A 15,136-nucleotide genomic window follows, 5' to 3' on the forward strand; every position below is an offset into this window, starting at 1 on the left:
AAGCTTCTCTCTTGTAATCAACAGTCCCTTACCAGAGCATCTATTGGCTGCTTAGGCTCTGGAATGACTGGCAGGGTGGGGCTTATCTCCAGGTCAAAGTAGATGTCAAAGGCCAATGATGACTGTGTACACAGGATTAGGAGGAAAATGCATCCAAAGAGGTTTGAGGGACTTACAGGTATCTTTTGGTTACTGCTTTTGAGACATAAAATTTGTAACTGGTAAGGCTGGCTTCAACTGGTATCTCTTATTTATAGTATAATTTATGTATTTATTTCAGGTACTTACATAGCGCCGTCAATTTCCGCAGAGCTTTACATATATATTGTACATTCACACCAGTCCCTAACCCTCAAGGGGCGTACAATCTAAGATCCCTAACTTACATTCATACATACAGATATTGGGGACAGGATCCAAATAACCTACCAGCATGTCTTTTTTGAGTGTGGGAGGAAACTGGAGTACCTAGAGGAAACCCACCCAGGCACAGGAAGAACAAGCAAACTCCAAGCAGGTGGTGCTGTCGCTGGGATTCGAACCAACTACTCTAGTACCGGCAGGCGGAAGTGCTAACCATTTAGCCACTGTGCTGCCCTATAATAAAAAGTGTGACAGACCAATGCTACCAATATACACAAAAACCATCCCTGACAATCTTCATATTTATTAAAGCGATTCTAGAGGTTCATTTTTTATTTTTGGGGGAAAATAGTGTGGTTTTGCACAGAGCAGCCTGGTTCCTCCTCTTCTGGGGTCCTCCGCAGTCTCTCCTGGCCTCTCCCTCCTGTTGGGTGTCCCCACAGTAAGCAGCTTGCTATGGGGGCACCCGCTGCTCCAGGTGTCCATTCACGCAGCCTGGTCCCCCCCCCCTCTCCTTCCTCCTCATTGGCTGACTGGCTGTGATTGCCAGCAGCAGGGGCAAAAAGTTCCCGTTTGCTGTCTCAGCCAATGGGGAGACAGAGACCCATGACAGTTGAGGCTGTCGTTCACATTGCTGGATCGCGATGAGGCTCAGGTAAGTATTGAGGGGGTTGGGGGCACTGATGCACACAGGTTTTTTTTTACCTTTATGCATAGAATGCATGAAGGTAAAAAACCTTGAGCCTTTACAACCACTTATACAGCTCTTCTACATGCTCACTCATCTCCCAGGTTTCACTGAAATGTCTCACTGAAGGATATCAGAATTTTCATGTCCCAGCAGGCCAAGCAAAGACTGCACAGCATTAAGTTCGACTAGAAGATGATACAGGTCTGGTATAGTGGCAATAACGTGCATCTCTTGTATAATGTCATTTAGGTCCAGCTCTGACTCCATGAACCTAAAATCAGGGAGATGAGGTCAATATTGTGCACACCCGTACAGCAAAACAAGGTGAACTTAATCGGTAAAAAAAAAAAAAAAAAAAAAGGACATCCTTACTTCTCAGGACTGTCAGGGAATTTAATACGCAACTCCTGGTTCTTGTATGATCGCTTCTCAAAAGTTAGAATCATCTTCTTTACGGCACCTTCATCCAACTGTTCCGCCTAACAAAAAAAAACAAACAAAAAAAAAAAACCAGATCATGTAGCTGTGCTGTTACAAAACCTTTTGAAACAACATTTTTCAGTAGGTTTTATCCACGTTCACATTTAAAGTGGACCTGAAGTGAAAATAATGAAGATATGCTGTCCTATAGGGAACATCTAGAAATGCTGTGCAAACAATATCAATGACCTTTGATAACGTGCTCAGGCACGAAACGCGTTAGGGAGGAGCCAGGGTGGTGACGTCACGCCGCACAGGCCACGTGTCAGGCCGGCAGCCATCTTAACTTCTGTCACACCATATTGTGAGTGCTTTTATATCTGGATCTATCTTTGCTTGGAAATTAATAAAACATACTACACCATTAGCATTTTCTGTTTGGGCTCGTTTGATTGCGAGCTCCCCCCTTAAGGTGGATTCTTGTCCTGTTCTGCACCTGTTATTGAGAGTGACCCCCCTGCTGGATGGATGAGCGTTCCTGATCCCTGGAGAATGACGACCATTTGATAACCTGTCTTTCGGTTGGTTGGCCAGATGATCCTTGGATTTTCATCTTTCCATATCCAGAGGACCAGGAGTGGTTTAATTACGCAACTGTCTGGTTAGTGCAATGTACACTCATTTTTACATCACTGGAGTCACGATTTTCTCCTCAATATAGAGTTTGGGACTTATGTACTTATTCATATCATCAAGGTCACTACCTGCACAGTTAACATCCACAGACGTTCATCGCACTTCAATATAGTTTTAGCGCTCCACAGCGCAAAATATATCTGTTTATATTCAATGTGTTATTTGGTTTTCAGCGCTGCATATATTTATTAGATTTTATCTAGAAATGCTGTGTCTAAGTAGTACCATGAAAAATATACTCTTGAATCAGGAAAATATAAAATAATGCATATGCCCATTTCAAATTCAATATTTGCCACCAGCAGTAATGCTCTAAAGGTTGCATCTGCAGTTCTTCACTTTGCTGACATTCCAGCTGTGATTTCCTGAAATGAGTTTTTTGCACAACAGATATGCAGCTGCATATGTCATAGAAGTTCAGCTCATTCCTCTCCTCTCAATCTTATATGCATGGATTTTGTGTTAGATAAGAACAGTCTGAACAGTCAGAAATGGACACAGACATCAATAAAATTCTGCCAATGCTTTTAACACTTAATCAAGGACAACCTAGGCCTAAGTTACGCATACACAAATATAAATCACATATACAGTATGTAGGCGGCTTCTTTTACTGGCATGACATAAAATATGTGTCAGGAGCTAGTCAGTACAATCTTATAATTGGTCTTCATAAAACTAGAAGGAAAAAAAGTCCAACAGTGCTATAAGTTGGCTTCACATGACATCATAATTACATTCCGGCTTCTTGTATGCAATGTTAGGACTGTGGATCCTGTATGTCAATATGCACTCCTGCTGCTGGCCATATGCAGAATCAATTCCTCCACACATATATACTTTGTAATCATTTTTATTCAAAAGCAACTGAAGGTATTTCACTTGGTCAGCAACTTATTTCCTTATTGAAGTTTGCTCTGGGAGGGTTTGAGGCTGCAAATTATTTCAGAATCTTTGAATTTGGACACTTAAAGCAGAACTAAAGTCTCCAATTAAAAAACTGTTAGCAGACGGGCCAGGGGCGGACTGACCATCTGGAAACTCGGGCACTGCCCGAGGGCCCGGGGTCAGTAGGGGGCCCCATGAGATGCCTCTGGTACCTTTTTCATAGGCTTTTTTGAGTTTGAGCAAGGACACAGGGGCCCCATGATCCCCAATTGCCCGCGGGCCCCATGAGTTGTCAGTCCGCCCCTGAGATGGGCTCTTTGGTGCAGAAGAGACATGCAATGTCTCTTCTGCAATAAAATAAACCTACACACCTAACAATCTTCTTTAGAATTGACACCGAGTTGAGCGCATGCAGCTATGTTTACATTCAGACACAAATTCCGTGTGCTGGGATGACTGAACTCCTGCGCAAGAGTAGGTATGATATAATTTCATGACGGCCAGTGAAGATGGCCGCAGCCCAGCACCTGAAAGAAGTTGGTGGAAGATGCCAGCAAATGACCCTGGGCCGTTGAAAGAGAGGCAAGTATTGCAGACTTTAGTTCTGCTTTAGAGGTCTATTTATAAAGGCAGTGAATGTGACGTTCACCAAACATTCTCTGGTGGTGACTCAAATAATGTCAATTACCACACATGTGCCTGCTCTAAACGATTGCTGAATGTCAGATTTACACACACACACACACACACACACACACACATATATATATATATATCTTAATTCCTTTACAGCCAGCCTGCATTTTCTAAGCAGTGTTAATCTAGGAGAGCCTTTCTCAACCAGGGTGCCTTCAGGCTTTTGTAGGGGTGCCTTGGCAACATGCTTAAAAATTGCTAAAAAATTGCATGCAAGCCAGCAGGTGGATCAAGACTGCCTTTTAGCTTCCGGCATCATAACAACCCATTACATCATTACTTGACAAGGACGACGTCAGGTGCCTGCACAGCATCCTTGTTTGCCCTTCCCCTGCCCCTCTTTATCAGCAGTTGAGTCACATTAGCTGAGTGAGTGAGGGAAACACTGGAATACTGGTCAGTACCGGTTTGCAAAGGAATATCTGCTTTGGAAGAATAAATCACCTCTAACAGTGGGTGTCCTATGCATGTGGATGTTGCTGCCTTATGTAAAACTATTAGAATCATTTTTCACATTTTAGAATGGGGTGCCTTGACATTGTGCAGAATGTTAAAGGGTGCCCTTGAGATTGTCCATAATTTTATAGGGTGCCTTGACTGAAAAAAAGGTGAGAAACACTGATCTAGGAAACAACTGGCAGGGAACATTGAAAATAACAGAAATGGTTCCATAAAGCTTGACACCGGCTGTGTGTATATATATATATATATATATATATATATATATATATATATATATATATATATATATATATATATATTTATTTTTTACATTTTTTTTTTTACACATCTGGTACAACTGGCAGCAACACGTACCTCATCATCATCAGCATTAGGTGCTCCATCAGCGTTATCTAGTGCTTTATCGTCTTCCTGTGTGCCTCTTTCTTCATCTCGGTGCCAGTTCCGGCCTCTCTCTCTCCTCTGAGCTTTACCCTCATCAGGGTCATCATCTCTTGTTCGTTTAGTACCCCTGTCCGGCTGCAATGAGTACAGAAAAATGTAAAGTTAGGGAGGAAAAAAAAACCCATCAAGTCTGAGACCAATGAATGGAAGGAATTGTACAGTGATGCCATATCAAACCCTGTTCTCCAATCAAAACATTGAAATACTAACCACCAGCTAAAAAAAATAACTTTCTAGCTCTTTTAGTCACAGTTATAGTGCACTGATAGGTTGGTAGAATGAACCCAATCCCACCTGCCAGTCCGGATGAAGCTACTGCTAACACTCACTGCAGTACCTCTACTAAAATGGCTTAATTTATATTTGTACAAAATAATAGCAAAATATCCTTAATAGCCAATAAAACATAGCATGGGTTGATGCCTAATTTATTTTCTGATTTAACTTATGTCCCTCAAAAAGGGCACATTTTCCCCTGAGTTCCCTTAAAGTGATACTAAACTTTTGAAAAAAAAAATTCTATTCAAGTATGTATTCTTAATGCAAAAGTACCTTCTAATACTCTAAGCCTCTTCAGAAATTATTTTTTTTCTGTGGTGATCCGACTTCCTGTTAGATGGTGGCTATGTTCATTCTCCATGTTTCTACTGTATGTAGAAAAATTGCTGCCTTCTCTTCCTCGCTCCCAAGGTAGATTAGGGACTATGAAAAGATGCACATGACAACTAACATGCACTGCTCATCCCAAACAAAAGTGAGTGGGGGAAATGGAGAGGTTCGGGGCTCATGGAGAACACACACAATAAGGACTTATGAATAACTAAGTTCATCAAAAATAGATCACAGGGCCATTAATTTGTGGCTTTGTACTGATTATTTTTGAGCATAAAGATAATAATTTAGAGTCCCTTTAAATCCTGGACTGAAGAGGCTGAATCCCGAGTTCCACATTAGGTTGACAGGTGAAGCTCTATGCCCTGCTTATTGACCTTTAGGAGCCTATAACCATGGAATGAATGGGAATATCCTCCTGCGCTTGGTATGGGTGAGTCCCTATCCTAAACAGCTGCTATCACTCTGCCTTAACCAATAGGTGATAAAGTAACAAACACAAAAATAGTGAAGCGCTAAAACGAATCCCTACATACGCACACAGTGCATATAATATTAAATGAAAACCATACCTCATAAGTAAAATATATCCGTGACATAAAAAATGTGTCAATAGAAAACCAAATAAAATATTTTCCTTACCCCTAAATTATTTCTTTAAATCATACATTGATAAAAAATAGAAAATCCATGATAATACGAATAAACAGTGATGAAAAAAAATATATATATAAAAAACTGTGTTAATTAATATATATATATATATATATATATATATATATATATATATATATATATATATATATATATATATATATATATATATATATATATATGTGATAATACCAATAATAAATGTGACACCTAACAAAATAAAAGCATATAAATAGTGAACCTCAATCAAATATACGTGATTGTTGTGAAAAAATTATGCTATTACATAAAAAACCACTAAAACTTGTGATGTTTAGATATAAAAAAGTGTCCATAAATGAACAAACACAGTCCATGCAGTAAGGTGAAAACGACACTCAGTGTTCTTCACTTCTAGTGCTCAAAAAAAAGACAGGGAAGAAATCCTCCAATGGCAGCAATGCCTGCTCACCTCCCCAACTCGACCCGCAAAGGGCCACAAGGCTATATCTCTCCTCCAGGTAATCCTTTGCTTCCAAGCAGCTCAGTAAGGAATCACAGGACCTCCTCTCCACCTCCTCTCAAACGTCATATAGGACACAAACAGAGCTTCCCATAGTGTAATACCATTTATTTCAGACACTCCATATAGCAAAAAGTTTCCACTCACATGCGTTTTGTTAGTAATATGCAGTCCTCCTCATTCCCTGGGTGCATTCACATGTACATAGGGAAACCAATATGGTCGCTGTGCTCGGACATCCGTCCCCACGTGACCGGAAATGATGTGTCTCTGGGCTGGGAAAAGCGTTCCGACGCGTTGCGTCACGTGCGTCGTGACCCTGATGAAGTCACGACGCAGTGTCTGAAATAAATGGTATTACACTATGGGAAGCTCTGTTTGTGTCCTATATGACGTTTGAGAGGAGGTGGAGAGGAGGTCCTGTGATTCCTTACTGAGCTGCTTGGAAGCAAAGGATTACCTGGAGGAGAGATATAGCCTTGTGGCCCTTTGCGGGTCGAGTTGGGGAGGTGAGCAGGCATTGCTGCCATTGGAGGATTTCTTCCCTGTCTTTTTTTTGAGCACTAGAAGTGAAGAACACTGAGTGTCGTTTTCACCTTACTGCATGGACTGTGTTTGTTCATTTATGGACACTTTTTTATATCTAAACATCACAAGTTTTAGTGGTTTTTTATGTAATAGCATAATTTTTTCACAACAATCACGTATATTTGATTGAGGTTCACTATTTATATGCTTTTATTTTGTTAGGTGTCACATTTATTATTGGTATTATCACATATATATATATATTAATTAACACAGTTTTTTATATATATTTTTTTTTTCATCACTGTTTATTCGTATTATCATGGATTTTCTATTTTTTATCAATGTATGATTTAAAGAAATAATTTAGGGGTAAGGAAAATATTTTATTTGGTTTTCTATTGACACATTTTTTATGTCACGGATATATTTTACTTATGAGGTATGGTTTTCATTTAATATTATATGCACTGTGTGCGTATGTAGGGATTCGTTTTAGCGCTTCACTATTTTTGTGTTTATAACCATGGAATAACGCCTTGATATTTTGAACAAACTACATATTTCGGGCAAACTACCCATCATTCAGTACTCTTGACTGAGAACTAGGGAGCATTTCAAGTGGGGGCAAACAACTTATCCATTGTAATGGATGTGGTCCAGGATTTCATCTTCTCTTTCCACACTGACACACAACTTTGCCAAAGTTTGCAATAGCATGCTACATTTACATGTATTGAATGCTATATGGAAAAAACTTTAGGCAATATAAGCACCTACACTGCTCATACACAGCAACCCCAATACAACTTCAAACTCTTGCTAACAAAAACCTATAGCTGGTTTGGCCCTGCTTTCTTTTCAGTAAGTCATAAATCCAGACATTGAGGTCTGTTGGAGTTGACAATAGTATATGTACCTGGATAAGAAACTGGTTACAGGGGCGCATCCAAAGGGTGGTGATAATCTTCTGAATAGTCTGTGGTTATACAGTTGCAAGAAAAAGTATGTGAACCCCTTGGGATTACGTGGAGTTTTGCATGAATTGGGCATAAAATGTGCTCTGAACGTCATCTAAGTCACAACAATAGAAGAACACAGTCTGCTCAACATAATACTACACAAACATTAGATGTTGCCATGGTTTAATTGCACATAACATGTAAACATTCACAGTGCAGGGAGGAAAAATTATGTGAACCTTTGGACTTAATAACTGGTTGACCCTCCTTTGGCAGCAATAACCTCATGCAGCATTCTGCGCTGTGCTCTTGCAGTCATTTTTACAGGATGACCACGCCTAGGGAGGAGTAGCAACAGTGCTAAACTTTCTCCAGTTGTCAACAATTCTTGATCGTAGGTCTTCTGAGAGCTCTTTTCTGTGAGGCATGGTTCACATCAGACAGTGCTTCTTGAAACCAGTAAACCCAAAACAGGTGTGTGTTTTTTAAGGGCAGGACAGCTGTCAGCAACACATCCAATATCTTCACACTGATTGGAGTCAAGGTTGGCTCACTCCTGGCTCCAATTAGCTCTGGGAGAAGTCATTAAGCTAGGGCCTCACATACTTTTTCCTCCCTGCACTGTGAATGTTTACATGTTATGTGCAATTAATCCATGGCAACATCTAATGTTTGTGTAGTATTATGTTCAGCAGACTGTGTTCTTTTATTGTTGTGACTTAGATGACGTTCAGAGCACATTTTATGCCCAATTCATGCAAAACTCCACGTAATCCCAAGGGGTTCACATACCTTTTCTTGCAAGTGTAAGTGGGGAAAACCCAAGGACTCTGTCTTGGGATCAATCCTGTTTAATGTTTTCATCAATGATACAGAGGATGGGATAAATAGTTCAATCTCAGTGTTTTCTGATGATACAAAGCTAAGCAGGGCAATAACTTCAAAACAGGATTTATCAACTTCACAAGAAGACCTCAATAAAATAGAGTGGGCAAACACATGGCAAATGAGGTTCAATGTTGGAAAAAGTAAAGTAATGCACTTGGGGGCTACAAATATGAATGCAAGCTATATGCTGTTGGAAGAACCTCTGGGGGAATTAAAGATGGAAAAAAGATCTGGGCGTCCTAGTTGATGACAGACTCAAGCACAGCATGCAATGCCAAACTGCAGCAAGCAAGGCGAGTAGAATATTAGCATTCTTCAAAAGGGTATTTACTCCAGAGGGAAAACGAACTCTGCCACTTAGGCTCCTGGCCCTTTAAGGGTTTCAGAAGCTGGGAGGTGGGTGGGGTTTTAGGGTCATGTGACCACCGCGATTCGCTGTCACGGCAGTCACATGATCGGGAAAGGTCCCGATCGAAAGAGGAGATCAGGACCTTTCCGTGAGTACTGGACACGTGTGCTGGGGGCGCACAGGGTGTTTTTTTTAATTGCACGCAAATGTGCGGCCGCTCGGCGTCAAGGCCCAGACACCAGGAGGCCACACAGTTACGTGCAGCCGGCGTGAAGAGGCTAAAAACCATCTGTTTAGCTGCGTTTGCATACCGCGTTTATGAGCATTTGCGTTTAGAAGCGATTTTAAAAGAAAACCTCAGGAGACCTTCCAAAATGCCCAGAATGCACTGAAAAACAGTAAAAAAAAATTAACTATTTCAGACATTTTGAGAGCGATAGAGAGAATAGTATTTGTTGAGATTAGCTGTCTTTTTTTGTGGTGTTTGGATGTGTTCCAGCACATTTCTGTGCAAAAAGTATTGCAGCAGTGTAACATATTTCCTTTCATGCGAAACCTCAAAGTATGGTGTACCAGGTCCATTTGAGTACCGGGAAAATGCTTCTGCATGCATTTTTCATGATGAAAAAAGGCTCTGGACAGCATCTGGAAATGGAAGAGTTAAAAAAAAATTCCAAATGCTTATAAACGCGGTTAGCTGTGTTTATAAGCGTTTGGCATTTGAAACGCTGAACAAATCTACTCCTGAACGACACATAGGAAAACATTAGGGAGAGTTCAGGGGCTGCTGGAAAAAAAAAAAAAAACGCAGAAAAGCTCCTAAACATGAGTTTATCAGCTGCAGTGTACATGGAGCCTTACAAAACTCTAGTTCAGCCGCATCTGGAGAATGTAGTCTAGTTCTGGTCACCAATCCTCAGGAAGGATGTGCTGGAAATGGAGAGCGTCCAAAGAAAGGCAACAAAACTAATAAGGGGCCTGGAGGACCTCAGTTATGAGGAACGACTGAAAACAAATGTATTTTCCCTGGAGAAGAGACAGAAATCAGAGGTATACATATATCTTAATGGTGATTTCAGCATTGGGAGGAAACTAGTCCCAGGTCACTCAATTAAGTTGGACGAGAAGCGGTTATTACTGTTAGCGCAGTAAGGATATGAAACTTCCTTCCACAATCGGTTTCATCAGGAAGTGCCGCTAATTTAAAAAAACTTCTACATAGGCATCTTATGGAACACAATATACAGGAAGATGGAAGCAGTAGACACACACACACTCTATAGAACTAGATGGATTGAGGTCTTTTTTCAACCTTACAACTATGAAACTACAGCCAATTAGGTCTGAACCAAAAAAAAATAAAATATACTCCCAGGATGCAATAGGTACTTCCCCAGACTTGTGATATATAGGTATATGCAGAGATTTCAAAATCCTCATTAGATGGCAAGACCACTTATGGCAGCAATGGCCAATAGTAAGTCACAGAAAAAAGGCTAGAACCAACGTGAAGGCGTCTTCAGGTGTCTCCTGTGCAAAGCAAGTGGTAGTTTCACATGAATCACACATGGAATAAAGGTAAAGGCTAGTGGCTGTTATAAATAAACAGCGCAAACATAGACCTCTAAATATAATCAATCTATAAAGTGCATAATAATACTAAATATATCATAAATAATATTAGTAGTGAAAGTCCATCATAATAATAAACACCAAAAGTTTGTGAATCACCAAAAATTTGTGTGAAGATAAGAAATCCAAAAATTCTTCAGATGCAAAGAAAACTTCCACCTTCCACCCGTGCAAATCAACATCAATTACACTCACCAGATTTTTGGTGAATGAAACGCCTTTTAGGGATTTAAAGGGATCCTAAGCCCTCTTTCGTATCCACTCTATAGGATTCCTCATCATTCTGAATAGGCTCCACCATTCAACCAGGGAGAAATAAATCTCAGATAGTGTGATATTGCGAATTGCTACTATTAATAAAATCAAAGATTAAGGCCACTCACATTTCAACCACTTTAAAAAGACTCATTTTCCATCTGGAAGAGGTTGTTTCAATAAATGTGCGATATACAGCCTCCTCAGGAATCTCACATCACAGCTCCAGGGTACAGCAGAAGCTCCACAGAGAAACCCATACACAGATCCCAAAAGATGGCCGCTGGAACGCACCACTCAGCGCCGCTGGTGAGTGTAATTGATGTTGATTTGCACGGGTGGAAGGTGGAAGTTTTCTTTGCATCTGAAGAATTTTTGGATTTCTTATCTTCACACGAATTTTTTGTGATTCACAAACTTTTGGTGTTTATTATTATGATGGACTTTCACTACTACTATTATTTATGATATATTTAGTATTATTATGCACTTTATAGATGGATTATATTTAGAGGTCTATGTTTGCGCTGTTTATTTATAATTGTCACATTTTGTGTGTTTTATCACATTGCACAGCAGCAGGGTAGATCCTGTATTAGTTTCTTTGGCGCAGGAAGAATTTTCAGTTTAAAGGCTAGTGACTGTTATCATAAAGTCAGCATTACCAAACACTATATATTCTTTGTGGATGGATGGACTATTGGACACCACAGACAGAAAGTTGCCCCATGCTGGGAAAGCCAAGCAACTAAAAGAGCCTTTAGTCTGCATCTTAAGCAGGGGCGGACTGACCATTTGGAAACTCGGGCACTGCCCGAGGTCAGTAGGGGGCCCCATGAGATGCCCCTGGTACCTTTTTCATAGGCTTTTTTGAGTTTGGGCAAGGGCACATGGGCCCCATGATCCCCTATTGCCCAGGGGCCCCATGAGTTGTCAGTCCGCCCCTGATCTTAAGTCTGTAATTTAATTTTCAGTTCTTCAATCAAGAGTGAAAGAGCGGGGATTTACTAATAATTGCCGCATATGCAAATCACATGAGCTTCAGATAAATACATTAAATAATTGTACAGCTGAATACTTCTCCTGAATCCTCCACAAGGGAAATAAAACCAACACAAGTATCTATTTTTGAAACAAGACAAACAAGAGACATCTGCTTGGAGGAGTCGGGAAGGAGAGATGTTTAATGTTTTCTGCCCAACATAACCTTGCTCAATAAAAAGGTGCGGCAAAGGCAAGCAATCAAAACGTGCGGCTTGGGGGTTACAGAGCAAGGCCAAGCCTTGTTCTGGATGCAAGTGGTAATTTGCCAATTAATAATTCATGCCCCTCGTTAGACATTCACTAATCTTGCCCTGCCAGCTTACACCGACGCTCAGATGAAGTGCTGAGGATTTGGTGGTGTAAGTGGATCCCTTCTGTCCGCTCGTCTCCCCGCGCTGAGACCAATTTGCGGGCTTTAATTAAAATTATTAATTACCAAGCACGAAAAGACCAATTTTATCTTCCAAAGACAGCGGGGAAGACAGATTTTTTGAGACCGTGCAAAACAGATGATATTCCAATGCCCGCGCTTCCAGGTCCATATGCCCTCCTTATGCATCTCTCCGATGCCTCCAACCCACGCTGCCTTGATGAAGTGTCTGCAAGAAGCTCACAAAGGTTAATGTTTCAGCCTGTAATTTCTGTAATCAACCTTCAACTCCTCGCTGCCCCCGGTGAAATCATTAGGTATTAAACAGTTATGAAGCAGGAGAAGGTACAAGGTACAAGACATGATTTGAAAACCAATTTAGAAGCAGTTTGCATACTGATGCGCCCACTACGTGCACCAGGAAAAAGAACAAAATGTATGCACTAAAAAAGCTGTTTAATTGCCCTTTTCACACTTACTCTGCGAATGTAAATTATTCAATTTTGTAACATCAGTTTCTCCGGCAGCTTGCTAAAGTAGCAACTGCACTACAAAAAAAATTAAAAATCTGACTCCTCGAACGTGAGCATTTCACAAGGGCTATGAGAAAACGGGAGCTGCTAGCTCTTTAACAAAACTGTCAAATGAGTGCAATTCAGTCTAAGCTTTTAATGGAAAAAATAAAAAAGGATTCCCTGTCACCAGATCATTTAAAATCAACATTATACACCAATCTTCCAAATCTTTATGACCAATGACAGGTTAAAGTGGTTGTAAAGGCTCAAGGTTTTTCACCTTAATACACTATGAATGAAGGTAAAAAACCTTTTCTGTGCAGCATCCCCCCTAATACTCACCTAAGCCCCTCCTCGATCAAGCGATGTGCACTGGAGTCTCGGCTATCCCCTCATTGGTTGAAACAGCAGCAGGAGCCATTGGCTGTTGTTGTCAATCACAGCCAGTGAGCCAATGAGAAGAGAGGAGGCAGGGCTGAGCCACGGCAGAGAAACGGTTGGGGAGTGCACATGCTCAGGTGCCCCCATAGCAAGCTGCTTGCTGTGGGGGCACCCGACGGGAGGGGGAGGCCAGGATCTCCATGAAGAGGAGGATCTGGGCTGATCTGTGCAAAGCCACTACACAGAGCAGGTAAGTATATATTTATTAAAAAAAAAATTGTAAGCCTTTAGAATCACTTCAAGTAAATAACACTGATTATCTTGTTAAATAGCATCTGAAAGTCAGTGGGAACATGTTGTCCCCGAAATTGATGTGTTGAAAGCAGAAAAAATGGACATCACAGTTTGTTGTGTATGGGGCTGTGTATGCTGACCCATGTCCACAGCTAAAAGTGCCTGCAATGGGCACATGGGCATCAGAACAGGTTAAGTGGCCTACATCATGTGGATGGCTGGATGCGTCACTTAACTAAGAGATGGCACCAGGATGCCCTATGGGAAAAAGGCAAACTGGGGGAGGCAGTGTGATACTGTGGGCAATGTTCTGCTGGGAAACCTTGGGTCCTGCCATTCCTGTGAATGTAACAACAAAAAGAGGGCACACCAACCTAATGCACTATCACAATAATAGATTTATATAAAAATATATAAAATGTTTTACTCAAAAAACACATGACATAGGTCAGCATATCAAAATTATGCAGAAGAGACCGCCTCCAGGTCCACGGTGCTCAGCCAGAGGTGTGGAAAGCCCTGATAACATTGTATGGCTTACAGGTTTCGAGTCAAGACGTCTTCTTTGGCTCTGAAGAGGGCTCGACCTTCGAAAAGTGTAAGCTATAGGATGCTATGAGGCCTTCCCACACTACCGGCTGAGAATTGTGGACCTGGAGGCGGTCTCATCTGCATCCTTTTGTATGCAGATTTATGTCATGCGTTTGTGAGTAAAATCCTATGAAGGCAGCAAGACCTTTGGTGTCATACCTAAAAGCGGGTCAAGCAGAAAGTGCAACAAATTGTTAGCACCACACCTAAGTGCAGGTGGTTATTCGAATTTTTATTCATGTGGATGTTACTTGACGTGTAACACTTACCTAAACATTGTTGCTGACCAAGTACACTGCCCTAGCATGAAACAGTACCAAGTACACTGCCCTAGCATGAAACAGTATTCCCTGATGGCAGTGGACACTTTCAGCAGGATAATGCACCCTGCCACACTGCAAAAATGGTTCAAGAATGGTTTGCGGAGCACAACAGTGAGTTTGAGGTGTTGACTTTGCCTCCAAACTCTCCAGATCTCAATCCAACCGAGCATCTGTGGGATGTGCTGGAAAAAAGTCTGATCCACAGAGGCACCGCCTCGCAACTTACAGGACTTAAAGGATCTGAACACGACTGCTTGGTGTCACATGCCACGGCATACCTTCAGATGACTGGTACAGTCCATACATTGATGGATCAGGGATGTTTTAATGGCACAAGGGGGACCTACTCAATAATAGGTGGGTGTTCATGAAGTTATGGCTGATCAGTGTATATGCATGTTATTTACCCTTAAAAGCCACCCTTGTGTAGACAACCAAAGACCCTGAGGTTCACACTGCAGTGACTTGGGTTCCAATTTGTGAGATCTCAAGTCGCATGACATGTGAATTCCCATGTTAGTCAATGAGAGCGGTCTTAATTAGCACTACTGAAGTCACTCCAACATTAGAGAAGGT

At 41.1% G+C, this 15,136-nt stretch overlaps 1 protein-coding gene across 1 annotated transcript in view; it reads right to left on the reverse strand.

Moving 5' to 3' along the window:
• CTNNBL1 (catenin beta like 1) overlaps nt 1-15,136 on the reverse strand; it is a 73,252-nt gene that overhangs the window by 44,233 nt on the left and 13,883 nt on the right. The window contains exons 2-4 of the mRNA XM_089673373.1: nt 4,571-4,735; nt 1,427-1,533; nt 1,184-1,325 (exon numbers count right to left, since the gene is read on the reverse strand). Coding sequence (XP_089529499.1) covers nt 1,184-1,325; nt 1,427-1,533; nt 4,571-4,735 — 414 coding nt within the window. The remainder of the gene's footprint in view (nt 1-1,183; nt 1,326-1,426; nt 1,534-4,570; nt 4,736-15,136) is intronic.

Source organism: Staurois parvus, unplaced genomic scaffold (genome assembly GCF_062004578.1).
Source record: "Staurois parvus isolate SC_StPar_1 unplaced genomic scaffold, SC_StPar_1.0 ptg000137l, whole genome shotgun sequence".
NCBI classification, from domain to species: Eukaryota; Metazoa; Chordata; class Amphibia; order Anura; family Ranidae; genus Staurois; species Staurois parvus.